This window comes from Prunus persica, chromosome G2 (assembly GCF_000346465.2).
Source record: "Prunus persica cultivar Lovell chromosome G2, Prunus_persica_NCBIv2, whole genome shotgun sequence".
Taxonomy (NCBI): domain Eukaryota; kingdom Viridiplantae; phylum Streptophyta; class Magnoliopsida; order Rosales; family Rosaceae; genus Prunus; species Prunus persica.
Window position 1 is genome coordinate 25,561,523 of NC_034010.1, and position 27,408 is coordinate 25,588,930.

The 27,408-nt window shown below is 38.0% G+C and overlaps 6 protein-coding genes across 11 annotated transcripts in view; all 6 read right to left on the reverse strand.

Moving 5' to 3' along the window:
• The window catches only part of LOC18787560, a 14,078-nt gene extending 5,077 nt beyond the window's left edge, over positions 1-9,001 (reverse strand). For 3 of the 4 annotated variants that reach the window (XM_020557011.1, XM_020557012.1, XM_020557010.1), the window contains exons 1-12: positions 8,042-9,001; positions 6,901-6,980; positions 5,972-6,022; positions 4,700-5,227; positions 4,318-4,575; positions 3,878-3,943; positions 3,429-3,608; positions 3,208-3,259; positions 2,817-3,098; positions 2,260-2,370; positions 1,823-2,014; positions 1,097-1,372 (exon numbers count right to left, since the gene is read on the reverse strand). In XM_020557011.1, coding sequence (XP_020412600.1) covers positions 1,097-1,372; positions 1,823-2,014; positions 2,260-2,370; positions 2,817-3,098; positions 3,208-3,259; positions 3,429-3,608; positions 3,878-3,943; positions 4,318-4,575; positions 4,700-5,227; positions 5,972-6,022; positions 6,901-6,980; positions 8,042-8,266 — 2,301 coding nt within the window. In that variant the 5' untranslated portion in view covers positions 8,267-9,001. The remainder of the gene's footprint in view (positions 1-1,096; positions 1,373-1,822; positions 2,015-2,259; positions 2,371-2,816; positions 3,099-3,207; positions 3,260-3,428; positions 3,609-3,877; positions 3,944-4,317; positions 4,576-4,699; positions 5,228-5,971; positions 6,023-6,900; positions 6,981-8,041) is intronic. The other variant, XM_007220255.2, reaches the window with a different exon arrangement.
• LOC18786863 (enoyl-CoA delta isomerase 1, peroxisomal) lies at positions 9,811-11,056 on the reverse strand. The gene has a single exon (XM_007218228.2). The coding sequence runs from the start codon at positions 10,767-10,769 to the stop codon at positions 10,050-10,052; it is 720 nt and encodes a 239-aa protein (XP_007218290.1). The 5' UTR covers positions 10,770-11,056; the 3' UTR covers positions 9,811-10,049.
• On the reverse strand, positions 11,315-13,307 carry LOC18784886 (zinc finger protein GIS2). Of its 3 annotated transcripts, XM_020558188.1 has the most exons (5): positions 13,098-13,307; positions 12,799-12,849; positions 12,434-12,664; positions 12,101-12,193; positions 11,315-11,930 (listed from the first exon to the last, which is right to left on the reverse strand). In XM_020558188.1, exons 3-5 carry the CDS (start codon positions 12,538-12,540, stop codon positions 11,408-11,410), a joined length of 723 nt encoding a protein of 240 aa, XP_020413777.1. In that variant the 5' UTR covers positions 12,541-12,664; positions 12,799-12,849; positions 13,098-13,307; the 3' UTR covers positions 11,315-11,407. The 3 variants fall into 3 exon arrangements, with proteins under 3 accessions (XP_020413777.1, XP_020413776.1, XP_020413775.1); XM_020558187.1 differs by lacking the exon at positions 12,799-12,849; XM_020558186.1 differs by having other exon boundaries at positions 12,434-12,849.
• On the reverse strand, positions 13,767-16,660 carry LOC18784979 (ACT domain-containing protein ACR9). The gene is made up of 6 exons (XM_007218005.2): positions 16,325-16,660; positions 16,008-16,229; positions 15,788-15,893; positions 14,824-15,175; positions 14,338-14,622; positions 13,767-14,257 (listed from the first exon to the last, which is right to left on the reverse strand). Exons 1-6 carry the CDS (start codon positions 16,476-16,478, stop codon positions 14,111-14,113), a joined length of 1,266 nt encoding a protein of 421 aa, XP_007218067.1. The 5' UTR covers positions 16,479-16,660; the 3' UTR covers positions 13,767-14,110.
• On the reverse strand, positions 16,824-17,323 carry LOC18784684 (histone H4). The gene has a single exon (XM_007220423.2). The coding sequence runs from the start codon at positions 17,228-17,230 to the stop codon at positions 16,919-16,921; it is 312 nt and encodes a 103-aa protein (XP_007220485.1). The 5' UTR covers positions 17,231-17,323; the 3' UTR covers positions 16,824-16,918.
• Positions 26,530-27,274, reverse strand: LOC18787026 (histone H4). Its single transcript, XM_007220422.2, has one exon. The coding sequence runs from the start codon at positions 27,009-27,011 to the stop codon at positions 26,700-26,702; it is 312 nt and encodes a 103-aa protein (XP_007220484.1). The 5' UTR covers positions 27,012-27,274; the 3' UTR covers positions 26,530-26,699.

Genomic DNA, 27,408 nt, shown 5'->3' on the forward strand with positions numbered 1-27,408 from the left:
TAAATTACTCAAATGGTCCTCAAACTTATACTCGATTTACATTTTGGTCCTTCAATTAAATTATTCGTTCAAATGGTCCATCAACTCTATATTATTCGCTCCATTGGTCCTACCGTTACATTCTGTCAATATTTCCGTTAAATATGAGGGCAAATTGGTCATTATTTACCCTAAAATTTGGTTAAATCTAACAGAAAATTAGACGGTAGGACCACTGGAGCGAATAATATAGAGTTGATGGACCATTTGAACGAATAATTTAGTTGAGGGACCAAAATGTAAATCATGTATAAGTTTGAGGACCATTTGAGTAATTTACCCTTATAAGTATATAACTATAGACAACTGACTCTGGACACAGGTACTGTTTTGTACAATTTGATACTAGTCAAGAACTTCGCAGAAACCTAATTTGTAGAAATCATATCAGAAATTTATACAGGGTACACACCACATGCAAAAAGGATAGAATTGTTAATGCATGACATGAAGTTCTGGAGTCTTTCTGAGAGGGAGAGACTAAGATATCTGATAGGCTTTTGCTATAGCAAGGCCATGCACAACGACTGCATTTAACAGCAAGGTTGCCCAATGCCCAGATCAGACTCAACATGAAGTTCTAGAGTCTTTCTGAGAGGGAGAGACTAAGATATCTGATAGGCTTTTGCTATAGCAAGGCCATGCACAACGACTGCATTTAACAGTAAGGTTGTCCAATGCCCAGATCAGACTCATGGCCACATATATTACATACGCACTTATCTATTCTAGAAAAAAGATAAAGTCAACCCGATAAAAAATAAAGAAAAAAAAAATGGAACCAATCTCAAAGTCACCTTTTCTTCAGATGAGAATGAACCTCAAGGCACATTTTCAGAATACGAGAACCAAAGTGAAGGTTAGATTAACAAAATGCTGCATTGAATTTGCATACAGTATAGTTTGAACTCTTGAAAGAGCAAACATGAGAGGAAAAAAAAAAGAAGCATAGCATACCCACACACCGCATGCACTAAACAAACTTGAGAACGAACAAACAGAACATAAATGCACATTGACTCACACCAACCCAACACAGTAACTTTTGAGACATTACCATATTTAGCCGTTCACTGTTCGGATATCTAGACAATGCATCAGAAATAGAACTCCTCAAAATTTCCCCGATGCCTACCAACCCAAGCTTAACAGATATATAAAAAGCCTCGGGCGCATCAGCCAGATTGAGCAGGGCAACAAGAGGCTGAATCTCATCATCACTATACTCAGTGACTCCGGTAGCTATGCATATTTCATTTATTTGATGCAAGGCATGGTCAAAAAGCACCAAAAAGAGATTTCTCCTTTCCTCCCTTGACTTTGCAAGTGAATACTGCATTGCAAAGAGTTATTGCTTGCAATCAGATAAATTGTGGTAGAAAGAAACCATTTTTACAAAGCATGCAAAAACTGTTATAGATTAGTTCCCTAAATCATGACCATATGAAATAACGTTTAGGTAAAGCTTATCTCAAATAACGGGACTATTGGCATCGTCTATAGGGACACGATATTTGAGTATGTATGTACATTGTCTCCGAAAGTGATTTTTACACATTTAGATCATTAAAATTGCTTTCACATCCCCAAAGAATAAGGATAAGCACTTACAAATTGTGACAACATCAGGCAAATGCTTTACAACTCACAGACAATAAAAGGATTGTGATTACCAAGGGTCTTAGCTAAATGCTAGGAATCAACTAACTACTTATTTCTTTATTTCTAATTACTTTCTTTTCTTTTCTTTTTGTTTCAGTTTCACGATAAATTATTAGCATACCTCAAGAAAAATAAACTCTATTCCACCAATCAGATCAACTTGCTCCACCAGAAACAATTGGGTACTTGAAGCAGCCTTGTTGGTTCCTTCGGGTACTTGATAAAACATGTTTGCTAACATGCTAATAAGCTTGCAATGAACTACTTCGGCCCAAGAATGCTTCTTGCTAATTTCTAGTAGTGCCTTAACAACCTGACAGTAGGAAGTAACATTAAAACCAACATGATTGAAAATCATAACTGATACGATAGACAAGAAATATTAATTGCCTTTGTAGATTAAGGCATATTTGATACAAACTAGACATATAAGGTCATAAACAGCCTTGCGTCTGGTATTATAGGAGAGGTTTCCAATAATCACTACTAAGAACAAACTCACTATTGAATATTCTCAATGATTACAGCCTTGATATACAAAATTACAAAATATCTCACCCTTATGTCAAGGCCATTTATCCGGTTTCTCAAGATTTTGCCTCTATCACAGACAAAATAAAGCAAACAGCTAAGAGCAGAAGCCCAGACAGATTCTTCGTTCTCTTCTATCTGCAAGAAAGGAAAGAGAGAACTAGATGGTAAAGAACAATGACAATAAGTTCCACGATATAAGAAGATAAAACATACAAAAGGAAAATTGTATAGTTAAAATGTGTTCTAGGATTTGTTTCAGTGTCAAGAAACTATAGAATTTTCAAAGATAAGGCGAAGGATTTTCATTGGAAGAGGAGCAGAAGTCTGCCATCAGTGTGGAGATATGTTTTAATTCTGACATTTCAACTATAACTTTTTTCGTTTTAGTTGGAAACTTATTTTAGATGGACAACTGGTATGTCTTTCTTTGTATCATTTTCAACTATAAATTAACAGCACTAGTTTGTAGCTTGTTTCATGTAACCTTTTCTCTTGGCCAATTTTTCTATGTAACCTAAAACCGAAAAGTTCCGTGCATCCAAAATGGCAGTGCTATATCAAATATGACAGAGCTAATATACCTGAACAAGAAGAAGCAATATCTCATATAAAATATTTAAAATCCAAGATTCAAAATTATCAATAGCTGAGGAAGTGCCCATCAGAACAGAATCTGATCTTCTCATGCCTTGTGTTGCAAGCTTAGCTTCACTGTCAAAATATGAGTCTTGGGAATACTCTTCTTCAATCGTGGAGGCGTTATCGGTCACCATTGGCTCTAATAAATGAGCATGAACTCCTAGGTTCAAAATCAAATCAAAAGCACGAACCCTACATGTTGTTCTTGGAGAATTAAGCATTTCCTGAAAGATTAAATAATAAAACATTGTAAGCTAATGAACGAAGAAACAAGGGGAAAAAGGAGAACTGCATATTCTAATCATGAAAAATTATAATGTAGTTCACCATCACCTCAAGCATAGACAGAGTGAGAGGTGCAGCAGTTCCAGAATCCAAAACATACCTACAAAAAGAGATTTTGAAAACACAATGAGGCAGAAAACGGGAATTAGTTTTGTGTGTGTGTGCGAGAGAGAGAGAGAGAGAGAGAGAGAGAGAGAGAGCATACAGAATAAACATATGGCATCAAGAATGAACTGCAAAAATACTAGCCAAATGCATAGAAAACATACATGTCAATAACAAGTTTGATAAGGACGCTCACTGCAGCATCCATCGACGGCTTTCCATAGTTATTATTTAATCTAGATGATCCTGTCATCACATTAGCATTCTGCGAAGATGACTCAGAGCAAACTGCAGCAATGACCTCACAAACCTCAGCAGGATTCAACCGCAACGGTTGTTGTTCGCTAATCCACAACCAAAATATGGTGAGCGAGAGATGCAGAAAGAGAGAGTAACATATAACACTAAAAATTTGAATTTCCAGTTTATAAACATAAGTGGAAGCTACTACAACTATGAATTTAACAACTAAGTTGCCCTCTGTTCTAAAACATCAAGAAATTAACAAATGAAAGGGAAGTTTAAAACCAAAACCCTCACACCCACAATCAGAAGTGGACCAAGGTATAAAGAAAACAATGAATCATAATCAACAAAGTTTATTATTTGTTACCTATAGTGACGATACTGGAATAGCGGCTTAGCCCGTGGACGAAATGTGCTCGCCGGAGAATCATCCCTGAAATTTTGGTGTGCAATGTTCAAAATAGAACTTGGTCAAACTTTACTATCGTATCAAAGTTAAAGTTGCAGAGGATAAGACTAGTGAGTGAAGGTTTAAAAAAAAAATATTTCACTGAAAACAGGGATTAACAAGAGATTAGCTTCAATGTAAATCACCTGGTGGTAAAAGAAATATATCCAAAGGCCAGTGGTTATAAAGAAATATCTTTAAATAAAAAATTGGTCACATGACTATCTTTAAATTTCATGCTTATGTCCTGTTGTAGTTTCTCAGAATTATGTGCAACAAAATTTCCACACAATTTTTTCAAATGCTGTAACAAAGTTCACCAAGATTTCATGACAATGATACAAGAGGGAAGAGCATACCATATTTGACGAGGGCCAGATTTAGTGCGCTTAGATGCTGTTATTGCTCTCAAGTGGGAACGCGCAGCGGCAGAATCAGTAATTGTTGTTACTGGTGAAGGTTGCAACAGTTGATCCAGATAAGGCATACCAGCAGTTCCAAAATACTTCCAATGTTGACCTTTCATTTTAGCATCCTTATCTCCAACAAGTAGAGCTGCTGCACCTACTTCTAGGAGATTACGTGTTCTCATGTCTTGGTGATTTACAATACGATCACTTGATAGTGGAGCATGTCAAGTACTCAAGTTAGTTAATTAACCAATAGAAGAAACATGGCATAATGATCAAATAAAACTGTAAACTGACCAATAAGAAGGCACACACAAGTATCTGTGATTACCTGTCAGTCGCCAAGAATGATGACTGTTGTTCCCCAAGCCAGCGCCACTTGAGAACATCAAGTGCAAAGTATTCAAGATCCCCCATTCCATCAACCTTTTCAATGTTTGATAAGTTCAAAATAGACATAGTTGTGACATCTTTATTCTCCAAAGGTTCACTATGTGCAGGGCTTAGTTGCGCATTAAAGGATCTACTCAACAAAGAAGACAAACTCGGAAGAGACTGTCTAGTTGCAGAGAGGGCTCCAGAGAAAGCAGCCGGATGGAATGACCGCCTTGGAAGATGTTGAGACACTAGAGAGCGCACATAATTCAATGACTTCACAAGCGCCCCAGAAGCAAAACTAGGTACAGACAAAGGAACAATATTTGTAGATGTTGTTGATGCCGTTGATGCTGTTGATGTTGTTGATGCAAATGATTGTGACCATGGAGACAATCTCCGGTTTGGACCAATGTCGCATTCAGCAATGGTGTTTACACAAAACCGATCTATCTGCAGTAACGTCTCTTCACTAGGTTTGTACCTATGGAGAGTATAAGAAGTTATAGGTTTGTAAGAAATTATTCTTGTAGGAAAAATGTTTCTCCCCCATTCCATGCACATAGAATGTGCATCCAGTGAAAAGGCCTACTGATGACAATTTGTGGGTAACTTTAAAGACAACAGAAGATATATTCACATCAGTGTCAACATGGCAGGTGTCAACCCCCTGGTGTTTATAATTAACTGCAATGCAGTAAATGGAGCGGAAGAAAGAAAATTTAGATAAGTCAGAGGCTCGTGCAATTGATGTGATGGGGAAGGGATGGCTATATTTAAGGGAGCGAACTATCATTCTTATACTATATTTCTACTACCAATATTTTCTCCAACGTCCTACAAAAGGACTGCACTGGGGAAGGAGATAATGTAGGGGACAAATTTATAAGGACTGCACTTAAAACAATAATAAGCTACAGAATCGGGAGTCAGGGCATCACCAATGAACAGAAAGAAACCACGACAGAAAAGCAGCATATCAGTCCCTACACGTGTAATCACCACGGACACCCTTCTAAATGTAAGAAATTACAATTACGATCATGAAAGGAATATGAATGGATAGAATACAGCAAAGTCTATTTTCAAGCAAAGAAAAAGTAATTCAATGACATCGCAATATGCACCGGATGCAATTAATAGAAATGAGCACAGCTGCGATATAAACAACAATTCATACATCAAGTTATCAGAATCATTAAAGATCTCAGGGTTTCGAAGAACCTACCTTAAAAGGTAACGTTTCAAAAGTGCCACACACCTTGCAACAACTGCTGGGCTGGCATAAATAAAAGCAACATCAGGAAAAAGGATCAGCACCGTAGCAAAATACCATCCTCTACACAGTGCTTAATGCAAAACCCATATAAGAGAAAATTATAATGATTGACAAGCAGGTGCAAATGGAGACAATACACAGGCATATATAATAACACAAAATACACACACACATATTGGTGAATGTATCCAAAACGTTAACCAGTGTACCACTGTGCTTCTAATCTCAATATTATTACTTCTATGTATTAATCAAATAGTTATTATAACTCTATCCCATACATATCTGTCATCACCTTTTTTTATTTGTTTGATTGCAAACTCCTTTCTTTATTGTATTCCAGATGCATATTTATTTACCATTATAAATTTTTACCCCTCACCTTCTCTTCTAGGGTTTGTCGTATCAATACCTATTATATTAGCCACTTACTTTTTTTACACAAAGCTCTGGTGAGTATCAAAAATATTATTTCTATACACAACTTACTTGCAGTTCTTATGGTATGCCATTACAGGTATTCCCAAATTTACCCTTTTCATGACTTTTGATAAATAGGTTACTGAAAATATATGTTTATGGCCTATTCAATCTTGTGATGCAGATCCAGGAAGTACACAACCAAAGCTGGTTTTTTTGTTTCCTTTAAAGAATCACCAAAGCTGGGTTTTTTATCCGAAATAGAATCACCAGAGCTGGTTTGGACACCAATTATTCCTGGACTATGTGAAGTATTAGTTTTTTTCTTTTGTTTTGATTAAATAGAGGTTTGAACCTAGGATCTCTACCCTCTGCCCAACCGTCCCATCTGACTTGAGTTAAGGCTCATGGGCAAGTATTTAAGTTAAATCAAGGAAAAGAAAACCTACGAGAGTTACCTGCGCTCCCTCTCAGCAATGGTATGTTCTAAAATCACATTGTAAGACAAGTCCATCGTCGAAGGGGCCGCCAGATAGTCCTGCCAAACATAATAGTTTAACTTGTGAAATCTGAAATTGAATCTAATGCAAGTTCGTCAAATAAGAGGATAGCAATGCACTATAATAAAAAAAATTATCTCAATCATACGTCAGATACACACAAGCGTGGTAGCTGAATAATTGTAACCATCCATGAGGGGAATAAAGGTGGGATATAATTACACAAGGAAGCTTATGTTCTACACGTGTTAACTCTACTTCAAGCCAAGACAGCCAGAGAAATCTAAACGCACTCCGTAGCCAATAAATTTGAAAACCAGCAATAAAATGCTTTCTCCAAATATGTATAATTGAAGATAGAACCACTCGGGTGAGCAACAGTTTTGAACGCCAACTAAGAAACTAATTTATTGTAATTGTCAGATTTATTCGGCCACTTGTAAATTTGTATAAAGAGCTTATATCACCTTGCATATAACTGTTCTAAGCCATTAGATTGTTAGATGCTCACTGTTGCTCACCTGAGCAGGACTGTAATTAAAGAAGTATTTTTCAAATTTTGAAATTAAATATAATGAAGTAATCCAAGCAAGGACTTTTTAATTTAAAACCAATCACATGAGTAGGGAAACCACATTAAATACTCCCTCCAATACAAACTCAAAAAGGACAAACACACTAAGAATAACCATTTTCAGCACTCGTGCTCTGTTTGTTGCTAAGAAAATGTAGCAAGCTAAAACCATCCTTGCATTTCATCTTCAATGTGTATAAGTTTGCACTACCTAAAGACAAAACCTTACACTCACTAAACCAAACACATCCATTGGACTACCATTCAGCTTAATTGTCTATCCTTAAGGCCAAAAAACTCAGTAATCACTTTCTTTCTTTACTAACAAAGAATATCTACTTCTTTTCTTTCCTAGTGTTCTTCTCAGCAACCAAACAGAGTTCAAATCTCAAATTCATTCAAAATCCATCATTTTAAAGACAAATCACACACACACAAGCTGAAAGACCTAAATTCCTCAGCCGAAACCGGCATTTCAAAGATCCAAACCAAGACCGAGCAATCACAACCCAAAATTGTACGAACCCGAAGAATTCTAGAAGCTTCGGAGAGGAGCACAGTGGAGGATGTGCTGGCATGGTGGGAGCTAGCCGCGGAGGACGATAGGCAATCGGCTACAGCTCGGCGCAGCGGCTCAGGCGGCTTCTTCAGCGACGAAGATCTCAACCTGGCGACTCCTCCACCTCCACCACCCAACTGAAGCCTCGAACTCCCGGGGCTCCGAGCCGGACTGTTATAGCCCGAAGACATGGGTGCTCGGGTCGTCGGGTGCCACCGAATCTCTCTCTCTCTCTCTCTCTCTCTGATAAATCTCACTCCCTCTTCTGCGTTGGCAGATTGTACGGTGGAAGAGAAGAAAGCCTTCGTTATTGTTTCTCTCTGCGAGCTCAACTCTACATTTGAGCAATCGAAAATAATAATAAAAACTGCGTTGTGCTTGAAATGAAACCAAGTCTGCGAAAGAGAGACAGAGATTGGGAAAATGATTTTTTTTTTTTCTTTTTTGGAGATTCTTAAATTGCGGTCTAATGGTGGTGATTAGCTGGAGGAATTGGCGTAGTTTTATGAGGGTGATTAGCTGGCATGCGCTAGAATTTGTCACTTTTATGTGGGAAAAGGGACATTTGGGAATAAAATGGGGGGCTGAGTGGGAAGTGAGACTGTGATTTTTTAAGTTTTTTTTTGGGTTTTTTATTTTTTTTAACAAATCAATATGATGTATGAAGAAGAGAATTGAACATGAATGCAAGAAAACTGACACACTATCTTGATTAATCGGTTTAATTCTTTTATTTATTTGTTGTTAGGTCCTGTAACTTGAGTGCAATATGATGTCTTTTATGGTAAGTTTGGAATCTATATATATATTTTATTGGGGTAAAGTTCGGGGTAAATATTCAAAAAAAATTATATGAAACGGAAATAGCACTATTTTGCGATCAATCGTAGAATGTCATGTGAAAAAGTAATTAATTGTGACATACTGTGATTAGTTGAAGATAGTAAAATAGTGTTATTCCAGTTTTATATAAGTGTTTCCCATAAACACCCCAAAACAAAAGAATCTAGATTTGATTTTGATGGTATTGACTGCTGGAATTTCCCCTATAGAAATATATGGTTAGATTTTTTGTGACTTCCTTATTAGATATGGGTTTCTAAATTTGGAACGCATTCGAAAAAAACATCACGTCCATCCTGACTAATTCAAAATTTTAGTATGCAAGTAAATTATAGTAAATGCCTTCAATTAAGGAAACAAATAGTGCCACCACTAAGAGGTGTGGAAAATTGCATACAATGCTGTTCCTCAAATCCTTAAAGAAATTTTTGTTTTTCCAAGTTTAGGTAAACCTCTAATGAGATTACTTCTCTGTCTGATGAGCCTGTCCCTTTGGATGCTAGTTTGATTTTTGTCTTTCATCTTTGTTTTATGTTATTTGTTTTCCTGCCACGATGTTGTTTTGCTTTGCGTGGTTAGTTGTTGATTTCTCGTTAATCAAATAAGTTTAAGGGTCAAAACAAAAAAGTCGGATGTTATTATTATTGTTTATTTTACAAGACATACGAGTAGGAACTCGATTTAGTTAATAAAATATGGATTGGGACTTTCAATTTATAATCGATTATGATTTGAATTCGCTAACTCGATAACTTAACAAATCAACTACCTCTAGACTAGCGGAAAGGGTCTTAATTCTCAGATGAATAGCCTCATGTTTGAATTTTTTGACACATTAACAATGTGTGAGAAAATCCTCCTTTTCAATAACGCTTGTATTAACAAAAAAATTAAAATAAAATATATTCGACTGGATAACGATCTTTTTATATTTTATTTTATAAATATTACAAGAACCTTTTTTGTTTGGGAGGTCAACATAGAACGACTTCAACACATAAATTGTAAGACAAAAGTAGAAAACTGAGCATGTTGGGCCAAGCAGACCAGCCCAGATTTATTAAATTCATCTACTCCACGACCCGTATCGGCCCAAAATGTCCAATATCCCCACCCGACTCGACCCATTAGCTACAGTTTCGATCTCAAGCCAGTACCGTTATCCCCTCGGATCTCATCTAAAACCTCAGACAACAAGTCCATGCGAATCTGAGCGTACACGTGTCCATTCCACTTCCGCCCAACCAAATCCTCCCCCAATCTCACCGCGGCCTCAACCGTCTCCTCCGCGCTATCGTGCGCCGAGTCGATGATCCCCTTCTTCACTGCCACGTCAGCCGTCACCTTATCGGCTCTGAGCAACAGGTCGCGCCGAGCCCTCGGCGAACCGACCTTGCTCTCGATCAGAGCCAAGAACCAAGCCGGCAAAATGAGCTCGATGTCGAGCTCGCTCATGTAGATGAAGCCGCGGTCTCGCCTCATGAGGAGGTGGTCGTGGCTGAGAGCGAGGATGAACCCGGCGGCGGAGGCGTGGCCTGATACGGCGGCGATGGTGGGCACGGGGAGCGAGATGAAGTCGGAGACGAGGGACCGGAGCTTGGCGTCCATGAGGTAGGTCCGGGATTGGGAGGACTGGGCCCAGGAGAGATCGTAGCCGTTGGAGAAGAACTTGCCATGTGCGGTGGTGATTAAGGCTGCCGGTGACGACGATGCGGAGGTGGTGGTCACGGCGGCCCGGACTTGGGTTAGTGCGGATTGGATTGAGTCGATGAGAGTGGGGTTGAGCCTGTGCTCGCCTGGGCCTGTTAGCGTTAGGATGAAGATGTTGCCTTTTCTCTCTAACGTGCACATCTCTCTCTCTCCTCTCGCTCTCTCAGAAAATGGTTGTATTGTAGTGTTTGAAATTTCAAAGGTCGATGGAATATATAAAGTTGCGGGCTTGTATTGCAGGCTTTGAAAATGGTTGTATCTCTTCGTCGCATTGACTGGTCAATTGAAGCGCAATTGAGTGACTTTTTTTTTTTTTTTTTTTTTTCAAAGTATCCTGAAGTGTCTCCACACTCTAAGGATGAGATTAATCCCTATTTAAAATTCGACTTATCCCTAACCATAAAATATTTTTAATGGGTTTCAAACCCCTGCCAGGTTACTCGCCAGCTGGAAGTAGCAATTTGCCAATCACACCACACCTTGTGGTTAGTTGAGAGCAACTTTAAACTAGTCTTTTACTTTTCTTTCTGCCATGAAAATATGATGAAATTTTCATTCAAAAGCCCAAGCAACAGCCCAGCAACTTATGTTGAAGGCCAAATTTCCAACTCCAATGGCCAAGACTAACACTACTGTATGTCTCAGATTGGTTAAGAAAATCATCTCACACATTATATCATATGACGGATTTTGAAGGAAGATATATAGATAGATCCATAATTGCTGTAGCACAACTTGAGAAGCAAATCCTACAAATGAGACCTCTACCCATTAGGTGGTCAATACTTACGGATGCCACGACGACCACATATCAAGGCAGAAGAAGGGCACTCATAAGCTTGGTGACCCCTTCCACCACAGTTGTTGCAGATGACAATGGATACGCACTCTCGGATGGCATGGCCTGGCAGCCCACAATTACGGCACATAATGTCGCGGAAAGGGCCGCCGATGTCTGGTGCCCGGCTTGACTTGGCGCACTGGCGGGCAATGTGACCTGCTATGTTGCAGGTGTGACAAACAGGTTCATTGGGGCAGTTGCAAGCAAGGTGACCAGGTTTCCGACAATTGTTGCAAGCCTTCTCATTTGTGCAATCCACTGCAATATGACCTGGCTTGTAACAGTTGTTGCATAGTCTTGCATCATGGGCTGGAAGACTAGGGTTCGCGCAATCCCGAGCCAGGTGCCCTATCTTACCACACATATGACAGACTGGATCATTTGAGCATTGGCTTGCAAGATGTCCAGGCTCCTTACAGTTCCAGCACATGGTTATTGAGTTGCATTCAGCAGCAAGGTGGCTGATACAATATATATAGGACTTGAATATCAAAAACACTTACGGCAAAAAAAAGACAGAACTATTAGTAATTGGTTATCAGGATTTGCGGTTCTCCATGTTTACCTATTTTCTACAATTCTAAACCTTATATGAAAAATTAAAGGTTTGGCAGAAATTAAACATTCTCACCCAGGAAGTCCACAGTTGTTGCAGACAGTCATATTCGAACAATCCCTGGCAAAATGCCCTGGCCGTTTACATTTATTGCAAAGATAATCTTGCCTGGACAACAACAGAATAATCAATTGTGATATGAAACTAAAGATGAAGTAGCAATAGACTATCTTAGTTTTAACAAAATTATGGAGTTCAAATATCAAGAAATCAAAGTTCGGGTGCTATATACGAAAACTGTGATTCATTAGCAATCAAATTTTTATCACAAGAGCATTAAGAAAACACATACTCAAAAAGTAAGCACACTAAAAACAAAATATTACAACGCTAAATGGGATAGGATACCGATGACTGCGGCGCTCTCTAGGATATGGGGCATCACGGTAAGATGTGCGTTCACTGCTGCGGAACCTCTTGCCTCGTTCTGGACTTTGGCTTCTATTCAGACTCATGTTAGAGATCACCAAGTAAACCTTCAAGGAAATATCTTAACAATATCTTTTTCTAGGAAGAAAAGAATCCAAAACAAGCCCCAGCTCCCGAAAGCAGCAACCCCCTGCCCAACGAATCTCCAAACTGCTAATACAACCACAAAAAATAACTACAAGAAACCAGGACCATTCACAATCATTCCAATCTGGATTCTAACAAAATTCTAAGTTCTGACCAATAGGGTTTATACTCAAACTAACAAGCGTATGAATCTCAACCTTCAAACTTCATTTTACAATATACCAACACCTTCAAATTCGAAAGTTTACCTGAAGCCATTAAAAAAAATATTAATAATATAAAATAAAAAAACTAAAAAAAAAAAACAACTCTAATCACAGCACCATAAAAAGAGCTCTTTGTTTTCTTAATTTCATCTCTGTCTGCTGTATTCCCAAGAACAAAAAGGAAGAGAAAACAAAGCATACTCTTAAATTCACTGGCAGAGCGATTTCTTCAAAACTCAAAACCAAATACACAAACACATGCAATATATGTCTAAGGGAAGAGTAAGTACCTTAGTTCATGTCTAAGGGAAACCGCTAACGTTGAGATGCAAATGAAGCAGAAGATGAGGAGGAAACCCTAGAATAAAGGAATTGGGGATTTGGAAGCGGAGAGCAGCGCATTTATTTCTTCATTTCTCGACGAGGATGAGCGTGATTTGTACGACGGCACAGCTTACCTCCATGTGTACGTGCGTTGTAAGGCTGTGTTTGGAGTTAGTGTTTGCAAATTGCCACCTTTCCAAAGGCCAATAAATGTTATTTTTAAGTTTAAAATTATTTCAATGAATAAGCATGAAGTTTCTTTCAACTCTCAAAATTTTATTGTAGAAAAAATAACCCACTTTTATATAGCCATCAAATCTATAATGTTACTCATTTATCTTCTCTTTTTTTTTTCTTAAAATAAACTTAAAGAGCAAATAACCTCTTCCCATTCACCTTGCCTGCTGAAATTTTTAATTTTTTTACAAAGCCATGGGATAAAAATTGAAAAGAAAATCTAAAATATGAAAAACCCGGAAATTTTTTTGGCAATTGGGTTGGGTGTGGTGAGTAGAAACATGGAGGAGACTGAAAGACCGAAACAAATAGTTTGGGCCCAGCGAACCCAACTAAATCATTCAGCAAAGAACCCCTTACGGTATGAACCACAACCACCAAATCAGCAAAAATCATCATTTTCAGATGAACACATCTCAGGATACAAAGAAAACAGAAATTACATTTCCATTCGATATAAGCAGTTGGAAGATGAAAATACAACATACACATATGTTCCAAACTTGAACAAAACAGAAGTACATATGCAGGACGGCAAGCCTTGCGGCAAAAGCTACAAACATAGTTCTGCAGTCTCACTGAAGTGACCTAGTACACAACCGTGAACTTCATCCTAAAATAGCCAGCAGAGACTCTACACTCCTCTAGTGCAGATAACTATAACTATTTTTATGGAACTGCTGTACAGCACACTCACTAGATGGGAAGACTGCAATCCTCAAAAGGGGAGAAAATTAACAGTTCACCACCCCATCAACGTTCTTCTAACTTTCTCTACAATCTTACCTCTAGCTTGTTTGCTGGACAATGGAAATTCACGACTATCATCCAGAAGAAATCTGTAGACTTCCCACTGGCAATCTAAAGTTGAATGCCTTACAATTTCAGCCTACACATCAGCAATGAAAAAATGAGATAAAGAAAGGGGGCATGCCACAAAATGACAGGAAACTCAGAACAAATTCTTACCGCGAAAATAGATACTCTCAATTTTTTTAGTGCTAGTGTAACATCATAGAACACAAGGGGCCTCCCCTTTCCACATAACTCAACTGGATTAGCAACTAGGAGTTCGATATCTGGGCCCCTGTTCGCAATGATCACTCGCAATGGGTGAACCATCTCCTCCTTTAAACGAGAACACAATGCAACCTGACTTTCAGGATCCCCAATCTTTTTTCCATCTGTTTGCCGAATAAATAGGTCCAAATTTCGGAAGCCTTTCTTAGTTGAAGAGAATCTACCATAAGCGATCTAAATGAGAAACAACAAAGACTTCTATCAGTTCTAAATTGCAAACATATATAAATATTCTAACACAAAAGACACATTCAATAGGGGTAGTTATGACCACTGAAAAGCAAAACTGAAGATTTTTTTAATTAAACATCTACAGGTGCAAGCACCAAATAATGGTACTTAGTAACTATATTCCAACACACCATGAAAAAGTACCTGAATATTGCAATCCTTGGAAGTCCTCAGAACGTCATAAAAGAGGCCCTTTTGATCAACACACTCTATTTGCAGCACCGTATGAACAGGGCTCAATGAGTTATCCACTGTAATACTAGCCTTTTTGACCGCTCCCATATTTGAGCTGAGAGCTTTTGGATAGGCTTCCTCATCCTTCAGCTGATAGCTAAATAATTCTTCAGCAATGGCTGGTGGAAGAGAAGAATTTCCCTGCAGACTTTCATACTCAGGCCCTGGCAACTTAAGCTCACAGGTGATACAATACTCTCCTAAAGCAGCCATCAGATGCTCACATATGTTATCTCTCCTCTGTTTTGTGTGTAACAGGTCCCTGAAATTATATGGCACCAAATAATGGGGGTCAATAACTGTTGCAAAGTATAACCAACCTTTCTGAGCAATTACCATTTCATCAAATTATTTACTTTCAGAAGCTACCCTTATGAAGTGATTGTTGGGACAACGAATTCTCATTAAACATAAAAGAATTCCAAAGTTTGGTTAGAATAAATATCCAAAAATCAAAATGCTACCAGAAGAAATGCAAAGCACTAATAAGCCAGAATACATATGTAGTTGTCCCAGCAAAAAGGGTGGAGTTAAAAACCATAACCTGATCATACAATTCATCTTATGTATTTCCAAGCTAATGCATTTGTTTAAAACTGTGGGAATAACTAACTCAAAGGGCTCACAGCCAACAGGAAGATCTTAAGATTGGCAGTGGCATCTAATCTCAATGTCTTAAGAGTTATTCCCAATCCATACAACTATTAAACAGCAAACACCGGCACCTTAATGTCAAGCATGCTTGGAACAGAAACAAATACGAGAATTGAAGTAAAGGTGGATAGTTCCTGATTACTATGGTTGCTAAAATTAATAACTACAATACTGATATGCAATTTTCTGAAGGTGCAAATCCTTGCATAGGAAAACTCACAGGCAATCTGTGATGAAGAAGAGGTCCAAAACTCTGCCATCTGGGGTGGGCATCACTTTGACTCTTTGAATCAGAATTTCAAGCTCACAGAGGATTTTGGTAACATCTACATGTACACAAAACAACAATAACTTCTTCATTACTCAAACATATAATGCATAAAAATTTAAAGAAAATAAAAAAACCCAAGAACAAGTAATGAGAAAGTTGTGATCTTGACCATGCAGTGAGCCTCTCTGGTCATGGCACCAAAACTTCAACAGATAGACTGGAGGAGGTGTGGGGACATTAGAGACTTGATTGAGGTAAAAAGAGAAGAAACACGAAGGTGGGCACGCAGAGGAAAGCCGATCCTTCAAGCTCTCCCAATCAACCTTGAGCGAGCTGTGATGGGGAACAACCCACAACACTATATAACACCATCTTCCATCCGTCGAAAAATCTACACCACACAAACCAAAATCTAAAATCACAAACCCAACCACGAAATTTCCAAAAAAAACAGGTGAGAAAACGAGAGATCGAATTATCAATTACCTCCCTTCGTAACGCAAAGGCCAAACTGGAGGATAATTCTGCAGAGGTCGCAGCCGAGGCCGGCCTTGTCGGGACAATTGACCGTGACGACGGAAGGCTCGCTGGGAGTCTTGCCCTCCTTGATCACAACGACGTCGTCGCACGGAATGCCCATCGCCCAATCCGAGTAATTACGGATATACCACCGTAAATCGTTGGCCTTTGAGAGATGGCATAGAGAGAGGAGAGGAATGTTGTGGCGTTCCCAGCCGACTTCGATGGGTTTACAGGGTTAAGATTGAACTCTCGACAACGATGGGATTGGGGTCTGTCGGCACAGTAGCGGGACCCACAATAATAATTATGCCACGTCAGAAAAGTTTAGCGGTCCAGAAATTGCCGGGCCCACAATAACACTATTTTTTTTTTTTTTTGCAGGCACATAAAATTTAAAAAACAACAAAATTATGGCGATCGCGATTGAATGGGACGTCACAACTACTCAGTGCTACAGGCAAAGTGCAAACAAAGAAAAGATACTTGGATTTCGAATTATAGCGAAAAGCTACAAGGCCGAATCTGGACCGTTTATATTCGATCCCTGAATTTACAAAATTAACCCCCGAATCCGTACAAGGTCCTGCCCTGCCTCTTGAGCGCGTAGACAACATCCATGGCGGTCACCGTCTTCCTCCGAGCGTGCTCGGTGTAGGTCACGGCGTCGCGAATCACGTTCTCCAAGAAGATCTTGAGAACACCTCTGGTCTCTTCGTAGATGAGGCCGCTGATTCTCTTCACGCCTCCTCTTCTGGCGAGCCTTCGAATCGCAGGCTTGGTGATGCCCTGGATGTTGTCTCTAAGGACCTTACGGTGCCGCTTGGCTCCGCCCTTGCCCAGGCCCTTGCCTCCCTTTCCACGGCCAGACATCTTCGAAGCTTACGGCGTCGTTTTGCAGATGGAGATACTGAGAATGTGAGATGATTGTGCGGTGTGGTAATGGGATGAGTAGGAGGAGTCTATTTATAGCGGGAGCGGGTGAAGGCGTTGATCCTTGGGTTTGGGTTTGGATGATTTTGAGACGTTGATAAAGTGGGATCGATGGTGGGTGTTGTCTGGGAATACGCGTGGCCTGGATCGTGGTTTTGCTTTGTGGCGGGATATGAAACTTTGTTGGGGGTGTAAAGATTTCGGAAATTTAAACTGGGAATTTTGATATTTACAATTCGAATAAAAAGGGGATTTCCCGCTATTTCAAAGTACCGTTTTTTCCTGCCAAATAAAATGGCGGGCGGCATGCTTTTTCATTTCCTGCCCTTTTCTGGGTGATGGATTTTTAAATTTTAAAAAATTAAAAAAAAGACGTTCATTAGTCATACAATAGTTAAAAATTTGAAATGAATAGGTTACAATGTAATGTGGAATTATAAATTAATTGGGACTCAAGTACAAGGCAACTGATGTGCCAGGTGCTTCAAATAAACTCATGGCGTGTTTACTAATTCGCAATTTGAATTAAAATCATGAATTGAACTATGATTATTGTGTTTACTTTACATCAAGCAATTCATAAGTAAGTGGGCCTCACGTTTTGACTTTCGGGTGGGAAGTGGTATTCAGAATGCTCGATAACTAATCCATCTATAATTCATTTTTTCTACCCATTATACCCTCACACACTTTTTAAAATTCCAAATTTACCACTCACTTTAATTATCCAACAAAACCTATGACATTCTATCATGGTTATGAAGAATTTATGCATTGCCAATGTTATTATTTCGGGCAAACATGTTGAATGAATGGAAATACTTTTGGGGTTAGTCGAAGTGGTGAGGGAGGAATAATTAGTTGAATGAATGGAAAAACTTGCAGGTTAGCCGAAATGGTGAGGGAGAGAAGTTCTTATAAAAAAAATATATTGAATGAAGCAGTTCGAAAACAGTCGTATTGGCCTTCCATATATATGCTTTGAATTGCTATGTGAAAGTCGAAATGGAGAGAAGAAAAAAACTGTCATATGTGAAACCCTGTTGCTAAATTCATACTTTTTGAACTTGTCAATGGTAATAAGCACCTTGTTACGTGGTTAATATTCCTTAGTATTGTCATGCATGTAGCTACACCTTTGTTGATGGTTTCTTTCAAGATCAAAGCCAAAATAAGTACAATCTTGCTAATCATGTAAAAACTGAGGAAGACGGCGCTCCAGAGAAGCCCAAGAGCTCTCTGCACTGGCTCACATTATCAAGGATCCCATCACCAAGCCTTGTCACAGCTTCAACAAGCTGCCCTCTCAACCTTTGTGACACCAAACATCCACCTGCCTTGACACACTAACTATATAGCAGCAGGTACGCAATCGCTACCCTCAGCTTGGGGGCTAGAAGATCTAAAATCCTCACAATGTTCATGTAATGTTCTTGTCCTTGTCTTATTCCATCCAAGTAAGCTTCCACTGGCCAATACTCACCCCTGTAGAAAAGCCCTTAGCTCAGGAGCTAAATCCCCATTGTCATCGGACCTAGCAATAAAGTCCTACGAAGAAGAAATGCAACGCCATCAGGAGAATTAACACCGCTCCGTTTACCAGCAAGCATTAGAATTTGAAACATGTACGTATAAAAAGCGGGCAGGTGGTCCTTTTTTTAGAGTATAGCCGACGCTTAGCAAAGGCTGGTATTTTTTTTAAATAATAGTACAGCCGCGCGGCGCTACTATAGTTTTTATTATATCAAAATAGTATAGCTGCTGACACGTGACGAAATGGTATGGCCGGGCGGTTATACTTGGATTTTTTTTATAATAAAAATAGTATCGCCGCGCGGCTGTACTATTTTTGACAGGTGGCAAACTGGGCATCGTTTTTTGGTTTTATAGCCGCGCGGCTATACTTCGATTCATTTATATAATAAAAACGTATAGCTGCCCGACTATACTATTTTTTGACACAGAACACTGGCGACACGGCGGTCTATAATAAAAATAATATAGCTGACCGGCTATACCCGGTATATTTTTATAAAAAGAGTGTAGCCCAACTCATTCCTCTCTTGTGTACTGAGTTTATTTTATTGCCTAAGTTACTCATTCTTCTCCGTAATCTCATCGACCTAAATCAAACCACCATAACTCTCAACGTCTACGGACTATAAAACGAAATTAGAGGGAAAATTAATGAAAAAGAAACATCACTCGACCCAAGCTAGCACTCAAATTTCACAAACAGCACCGTCAAATCGAAAGAAGACAATCAATCAATGGTCCAATAATAACATAATTAAAAACTAATGGAAGAAAATTCCAATTCCGTCAAAACCAAATGGTTCAAGCACAAACTATTCTCTCCTTTGTTTAATTTTTCCCTTTCAATCGCTACGCCACCCGGTGACAAGCCAACAAAACAGTAATTCTTGCTCATATTAATTATGGATCTTTTAGCATCTAATTGAAACCTCACTTTCCAAATAAAAGGATATTTGTAATATTTTATTATTCTTAGCTTCTTCTTACTCCCTCTAACAATGCAAATGTCCCTGTCTAGAATCTTCAACCGATTAACAAAATCAACCAGAGTTTTGGCAATCTTCCAAGTGAAAACATTAATGCCCGTAAAATCTATAGTATCTTAGAAAATTTTATCAATTCCAATCTCTTCACTGTTCTGATCAACAAATTGTTTATCAAAATTGCTTCGAACACCCAAACAAAATAGTAAAAATGCCAGTATCAATAAATTCAAATTTAAGAATATGTAACATACAGGTGAATTAAATGGTAGCAAACAAGGAGAGAGAACATGTAACAAAGAGATATAAAACCTCCTGTAGCCTCAAGATAGCCTAACAATGGAGAGAGTATGTTCCAAGCAAGAATCTTTGAATAGTAAACGTGACCAAAGGATAATTTTATATAGTAAACAAGGAACATTAATTCAATATACTTAACAAAAACAAATACAAAATAGCCAATAATGCCCTAGATGACAGTAATTAAAATGACTCAATAAACTGTAATCCCTCCATCCATCCACTTTTTAGAATAAAAAATTCCGTTTGCAGTCTTTGGGTTTTTTTCTGATTGATTTTTCATGCTACATGGAGGCTTTCTCATGCTGAGTAGCAGCTATTTCGTGCTTGCTTCTTCCTGCAAAACTCAATTATATTATGATAAATTACACTCAAAGGCTAATAAAAACACTTATAGACATGCAAACAATTCAGTCTCTATTGATTCATGGTCATTAAACAAATAAAATAATTTCATGTAAACACATTCATTTTACCTCCCACATAAAAGAACTCTCATCCAGAATGATTTCATCTTCTTGTTTTGGCTGCTTTGTGCTAGCTGCACTCTCCGCTTCTACGGGTTCATAATCCGCGCATTCTCTGAGAGTTATAATCATCATAAACAACAAAATTAAACCTACAAATTAATGTTATTGATGAAAATACGAGAAATGTGAAGAAAACTTACGGAGTAAAGCAGAGCGTAAGGCTAAACCAATTACAGGTCTCAATATTCATAGGAAGAACCGTTGAATGTAAAGTCTCAATCATATGTCTTCTTCCTTGAACAATTTGAAACGTGGTGATACAAACATGTTGAACCTCATCACATTCTTTGTTAGTGGCAGTCTTCACATGAACAAAGTCTTGGTTCCCTAGATGAACCAAATAGGCACTCACAAGTTCACCAAATTGCAATGGCGGATCCGCAATCTCAAGGCCGTTCAATTTAAACAGTTGGACCAGTGAATATGTAGTACCACCGTCATCATCTTCTTTCCTCTTCAATGAGTATGCTATAATCTCCTCCGCATTATACAAATTTATGGCATAGATAGTCTCGCCTACAACCACGGCCCTCCCTTGGAAAGGAGTAGAAGTGTCAACTTCCACTCGTATCCAATCCTTTCTAGCCACGTGAAAAGCAACGACATCCAAGTTTCGATGTATGTCAGACAATATATACAAAATAAGGCTATAACAAACGGCATAACCAGTTACCATCATGGAATATCTATAGGAAAATGGAAACAAAGGCATTCGCTCCCAATCCTTCTTATCAGGATTGTATTTCCCAAAACCTAGACTCCGACTTCGTACCCAGGGACATTTCTCTTCAAGAAAATACACTGTGCCATATGCTGAAACAAAAGTTCCACGCGGCTTAAATTTTATGGCCGACTCTGTCAAAGGATCTAAATTCCCAGTTTTCGTATTAAGGATAAACCCTCCAAATGACCTAAGGCGAAGTTTATCCGAACCCTTCTCTGTAAATACATATAGTTGGGAGCGTTCGAAAATCCTTGCAGCCCGAACGTCAAAACTACTGAACTTGGCTACAGGTTCAGGTGCTCCCATATGCTTAAGTTCTCCTCCGAATTTGAACTTAATTTTATATATGGCATCAGTGTATTTGCCCCTAACGAAATTTACCATTAAAAACACAGATTTATCTTTCCCTTGATTCACTCTCATCCCCTCCATGGGCAAGCTGGATAGAGAAATGAGAGATTAATAAATGCAGGTAGGTCAAAATTTTATATATTTAAAATAAAATAAAATAAAAACTGCAATGCGAATCAAGAACATCAAACATTTTACAGAGAAACAAAATTAAGAAGATAATCCACTAGTATGCCATGCACTGACCTTGGGTAAGGATGAATGACTCCATGTTTGCAACTGCCGGCCCTATTGGGGCGTAGTAGGCAAAGCTCTTTCGATATCAATTTCTTCAAATCGAGCAGGGCCAAAAGCGTGGGTTGATATTTCTCTTTCGCCCCCAGTTCGCCCTGAGAATTCTCCATCTCCCATATCCGGGCCAGTTCGCCCAGTGACTTCTCCATCTCCCGTATCTTGTGCAGAGATTTCTTGATCTTCGATGTCTTGCGCATGAGCTCATCCTGGCGTGAAGCCAACGTCAATGCATGGTCTTGACCCGAGGTGGAATCAACGGCGGCAGCCATGGTATTTGAATGCTAAATTGAGGGAATTTAGGGTTTGGGGATGCCGCGGCAGAAGGGAGTTTTATCATGGCTGGTTGTGGGTATAAATATATGCTGAAGGTTGGAATTTATTCAAGATGTAAATTTGCTTTTCTTTCATCCGTGAAGTGATGTATTTATATAACGTCCTACTCAATCTTGATAGGAACAGGAAACTTATAATTGTCTTGTTTTTTATTTTGTTGAGAGAAAACAGGAAACTTATAATTGTTTTTCATTTTTAAGGGAAACATGATGAAAACTTAGCTGTTTTTGAATATGCGTACCTATGGTATATATACGTACCACTTACTTGGTTAAAAATTCCCGTTTAAAAATTCCTAGTGTTACCTGGTTGTTTCTTTTGTTACCCTTTTTATGATTTTTTATTTGGGTTTGCCGGTGAGATTGGGTTTTAGAGCCAATTGAGGAAGTGGCTTAGTTCAAAGCCCTATATAAATTACCTTCTTTGATTTTATTGCTTCACTCTCGTTAATCAAAGGTGCTGGTGGACTGGATCTCTCTTTGACTCCATCATTTTTGCTTCATTGTCCAAGATAATCAAAGGTTACCTTATGCTTTCTCGGTTATATTTTAGTTTTTTTGTTTGTTTGTTGGTTGATTAGAAGGATTAAATGTTTGTTTGTTTCTATCTTTTCTTGCAGAACTATCATTGTTAAGAATTCTTTTCGGTAAATAATGCAGGATCAGAAAGAGTTTTTTCATTTTGTTGAAACGTTGCATGCTGAAAATAATAAACATAACCAGGTCATTGGTTCTGGGGTTTATTTGTACTGTTTCAAGTTTAGTCCTGATATTTCTCAAGAATTTTATGAGGGGTAATTATATTTTGAAAGTGACGACAAAGAAGTGCAGAATGTGGCGTTTGTAAAAGTTGTTGGAGAACATACTGATGTGAAGGCAAAAGAAGTATTTCATGGGACTCGTACAACTATTGACAATGTTGTTTTACGGCCGTGGACGTATTTGTTCTCCCAACAAAAGGACTTTTCCGAATTGCCTCATGATACAGAGTTGAGGAAGGGAATATGGAGTCTATGTTATGATTGCTTCGAACACAATCTTAAAGATTGGACGAAGCTAGCGAAGCCAAAGCCTAAGGGAATTGCGTATAATGATAAGCTTAAACTGCTTATCAAGACTGGCGATGGTCGTCTTAACGACTTTTGGCGTAATTCTATAAGGTAGGTGGTTATATTTTGTTAAAATTGGTCATAGTAGTTTTGTTTAGTTTTAATTGTATTTGACATAAATTTTTTGTAGTAGTGAGTTGATTTCTGGTATATGTCGCATCCATTCCAATGGGTTATATCATGGTAAGTTGCGTTTGCGGAGTAATTATGTATTTATAAGCGAATGTCTGAAGATAATCAACGTTGAGGGATCTTTGGATAAGTTAAAAAGTGATGATGAACGATGTACGGAGAAGAAAAAAGATATTTCGGACATTTTATGGACATTGGAACAAGTGTTCCAATCGCTATGGGAGAACAAAAATAGTTGGTTGGAATGTCACCACTTCTTTGAGTTTGTCAAAGATTCTAAGACTTTGAAATTGTGGTAAGTTCTCTATGAAATTGTGGTAAGTTCTCTATCTCTTTTATTTTATTTTATTTTATCGATCTTTTTTCTTTTTTACTTCATTTCTTTCTTATATAAATTTTTTTTTTTGTTGGTATTTTCAGCTATGATGATTTTGTCAAAAAAGTGGTGGGTCATCCGTTTTGTTAAGCGCTGATAAAAGGATGAATCTCTTTGACGATTATGTGTATAAGAACAGATGCAAATACTAAGAAAACTGTCAAATTTGTTTTGGCATCATCTGAATTTGATACGTTCAAATCCTTGAACAATGCTTTCCTTGCTTTAACCAGTACTACTAATGTGGGCAACTTTATGTCGGGTGTTTATAACCATGGAAAATACTTTGGCGATGTGAAAGATCTTCTTAGGTACCTTAGGAATCTAAAACATCATTATCATCAACATGATTTGGCTGCTGGTTCTATGGTAGATGTGGATCGTGGTGTTAGCAAACATTTTGATGGGTTTTTGGAGATGATTTACAAGAAGTTAGAAGTATAGTAGAAGCGGTGGTGTGTGTGGTTCTTGGTGTTATTTTATTTTTTGTGTTGTAACAATTTGGTACATCAAAGATTTCATGGCATCAGTGGATACTAGCCTCTCTGCACGCGCTTCTGCGCCTGAGAGAGGCTTTTTTTTAAAAAATTTAAATTTATTTTAGAATTAAAAAAATAATGGATAGTTGTGTTCCATAAAAATAGAATCTATTATCTGAATTTTCTTTTAATTTTAATTTTTTTAATACGAAAAATTATGAATTTACCATATTATCCTCATTTAATTAATAATTTTAATTCTTAATGTTTGCATTAACCAAGGGCATTTTCTGGTATTTTGAATGTTTCACCATTCTCTGCCTTTTGCTTTATATATATAGATAATTGGAACGATAGTTTATGAAATTGTTTTGAAACTGCACTTTTATTTTTATTTTTTATTTATTTTCAATTACAAGCTATTGGGAGGAGAAATTATACAATACCTGGCATTGCTGATTGGTACTACGAGCCAATAAAATTCAGACATGTGTACAACTTATACACATCAAAAAAACCGCCGGTGGCATCAATGTTAACCATAAGGATAAGTTATCTGACCGGAAAAAAACAATCCAGAGATTAATTACCAACATTCGGACTGTGGGATGCCTTGCCAAAAGCTTGAGGTAATCCGACGGTGGCTTTAGATCATAATTGCTTCAATCCAAGGTCTAAAATATCGAGAGTTTCGGAAATATCGGTGGTCCAAAAACACGAATATATCGACAAAATATCGATATCGATAAAAATTGAATAAAAATCAAGGAAATTGTGAGAAAAACTTGGAAATTTTTATTGAAACTTTAAAGGATGTTTATTTAGTCAATTGTCTATTATTTTATCACAAAAAACTGGAATAAAATGCATGGCATGGTGGGTTAGAGTGATTTAAGTTGATTATGTAGCGACTTGACAAACACCGTGTCTTTAGAAAATATGTAGTAATTAGTGAAAGAAAATTAAACACACCACAATTTTTTAGTTATATTAATTTACTACAATATATTGCATATGATAAGATATATGAGCTTGACAATATATATATATATATATATATAACTTACTACCACATAGAAAGAATTCCTATTAAAGTTAAAACTTAGTATCACATATAATGAACAATATTAAAACTCAATAGTGAATAATAATACAACTCCGTAATATATAACCACAAAAAAAAAAAAACCCTCCATAATAAAATAATAAATAAAATTAAACATATGCCTAAATTTATCATTAGGGATTTTTTTTTTTTTAATAAATAGAAATTTATCCTAGATAATATTAGCTTGCATAAATTTTTAAGGCCATATAAATATTACACGTCGTAACATTAAACATATGCCTAAATTAAACATAATAAAATAATATTAGGGAATTTTTTTTTTTCTAAATGGAAATTTATCCTAGATAATATTAGCTTGTAAAACGTTTAAGACCATATAAATATTACACGTCGTAACATTATTAACAAATTGATTCGCAGCCTGGTGGATAAGGCCCAGTAGATGGATGCAAGTGAGAGAGGTTTGAATCCCCTTGTTGGCAAAAGCACCATTTCTCAACACATTTAATGTATTTTTCAGTTTCAATCGCGATATTATCGATAATATCGTGATATATTGCCCAAATAAAGCACGAATGAGTAGGAAATTATCGCCTCCGAAATTATCGCAATAATATTGACGAAAATATCGATATATTGACGATAATTAAGTGGATATGGACTAAAATATCGCCCATTCAAAAAAACGATATTTTCGCCGATAATATCAGTATTTAAGACTGTGCTTCAATCTTAGGTCGAAAAATTTTATGCAATTTTATTAGTTGACTTTGGGTGCAAATAAGGTGTTAGAAAGGCTAACAGAAGTGTTGACAGGTAGAAGGGCTACCTGTTAACCTTGATAATGCAAGTCTATCAATCATAGGTATTCTTCCCTTCACATAGATACCATAAACTTTGTCTGAGTAAATTCTATGCCAGAAGTATCCATCACTAGTTGCATCCATTTCCTAATTCAGGATCGCCAAAGTTCAGTAGATTTCGACAGGGACAAAACTTATACTGGTTCCACAACACATGTATGTACCCTGTATCTTTTTCATCATTCCTTTAGAAACCCCGTTTCCAAATGTTACACTATTTTGCAGAAAGGGGGCATGCAAACAAAGAAAAGATACTTGGATTTCGAATCATAGCGAAAAATTACAACGCGGAATCTGGACCGTTTAAAATTCGATCCCTGAATTTACAAAATTAACCCCCGAATCCGTACAAGGTCCTGCCCTGCCTCTTGAGCGCGTAGACAACATCCATGGCGGTCACCGTCTTCCTCCGAGCGTGCTCGGTGTAGGTCACGGCGTCGCGAATCACGTTCTCCAAGAAGATCTTGAGAACACCTCTGGTCTCTTCGTAGATGAGGCCGCTGATTCTCTTCACGCCTCCTCTTCTGGCGAGCCTTCGAATCGCAGGCTTGGTGATGCCCTGGATGTTGTCTCTAAGGACCTTACGGTGCCGTTTGGCTCCGCCCTTGCCCAGGCCCTTGCCTCCCTTTCCACGGCCAGACATCTTCGAAGCTTACGGCGTCGTTTTGCAAATGGAGTTACTGAGAATGTGAGATGATTGTGCGGTGTGGTAATGGGATGAGTGGGAGGAGTTTATTTATAGCGGGAGCGGGTGAAGGCGTTGATCCTTGGGTTTGGGTTTGGGTTATTTTGAGACGTTGATAAAGTGGGATCGATGGTGGGTGTTGTCTGGGAATACGCGTGGCGTGGATCGTGGTTTTGTTTTGTGGCGGGATATGAAACTTTGTTGGGGGTGTAAAGATTTCGGAAATTTAAACTGGGAATTTTGATATTTACAATTCGAATAAAAAGGGGATTTCCCGCTATTTCAAAGTACCGTTTTTTCCTGCCAAATAAAATGGCGGGAGGCATGCTTTTTCATTTCCTGCCTTTTTCTGGGT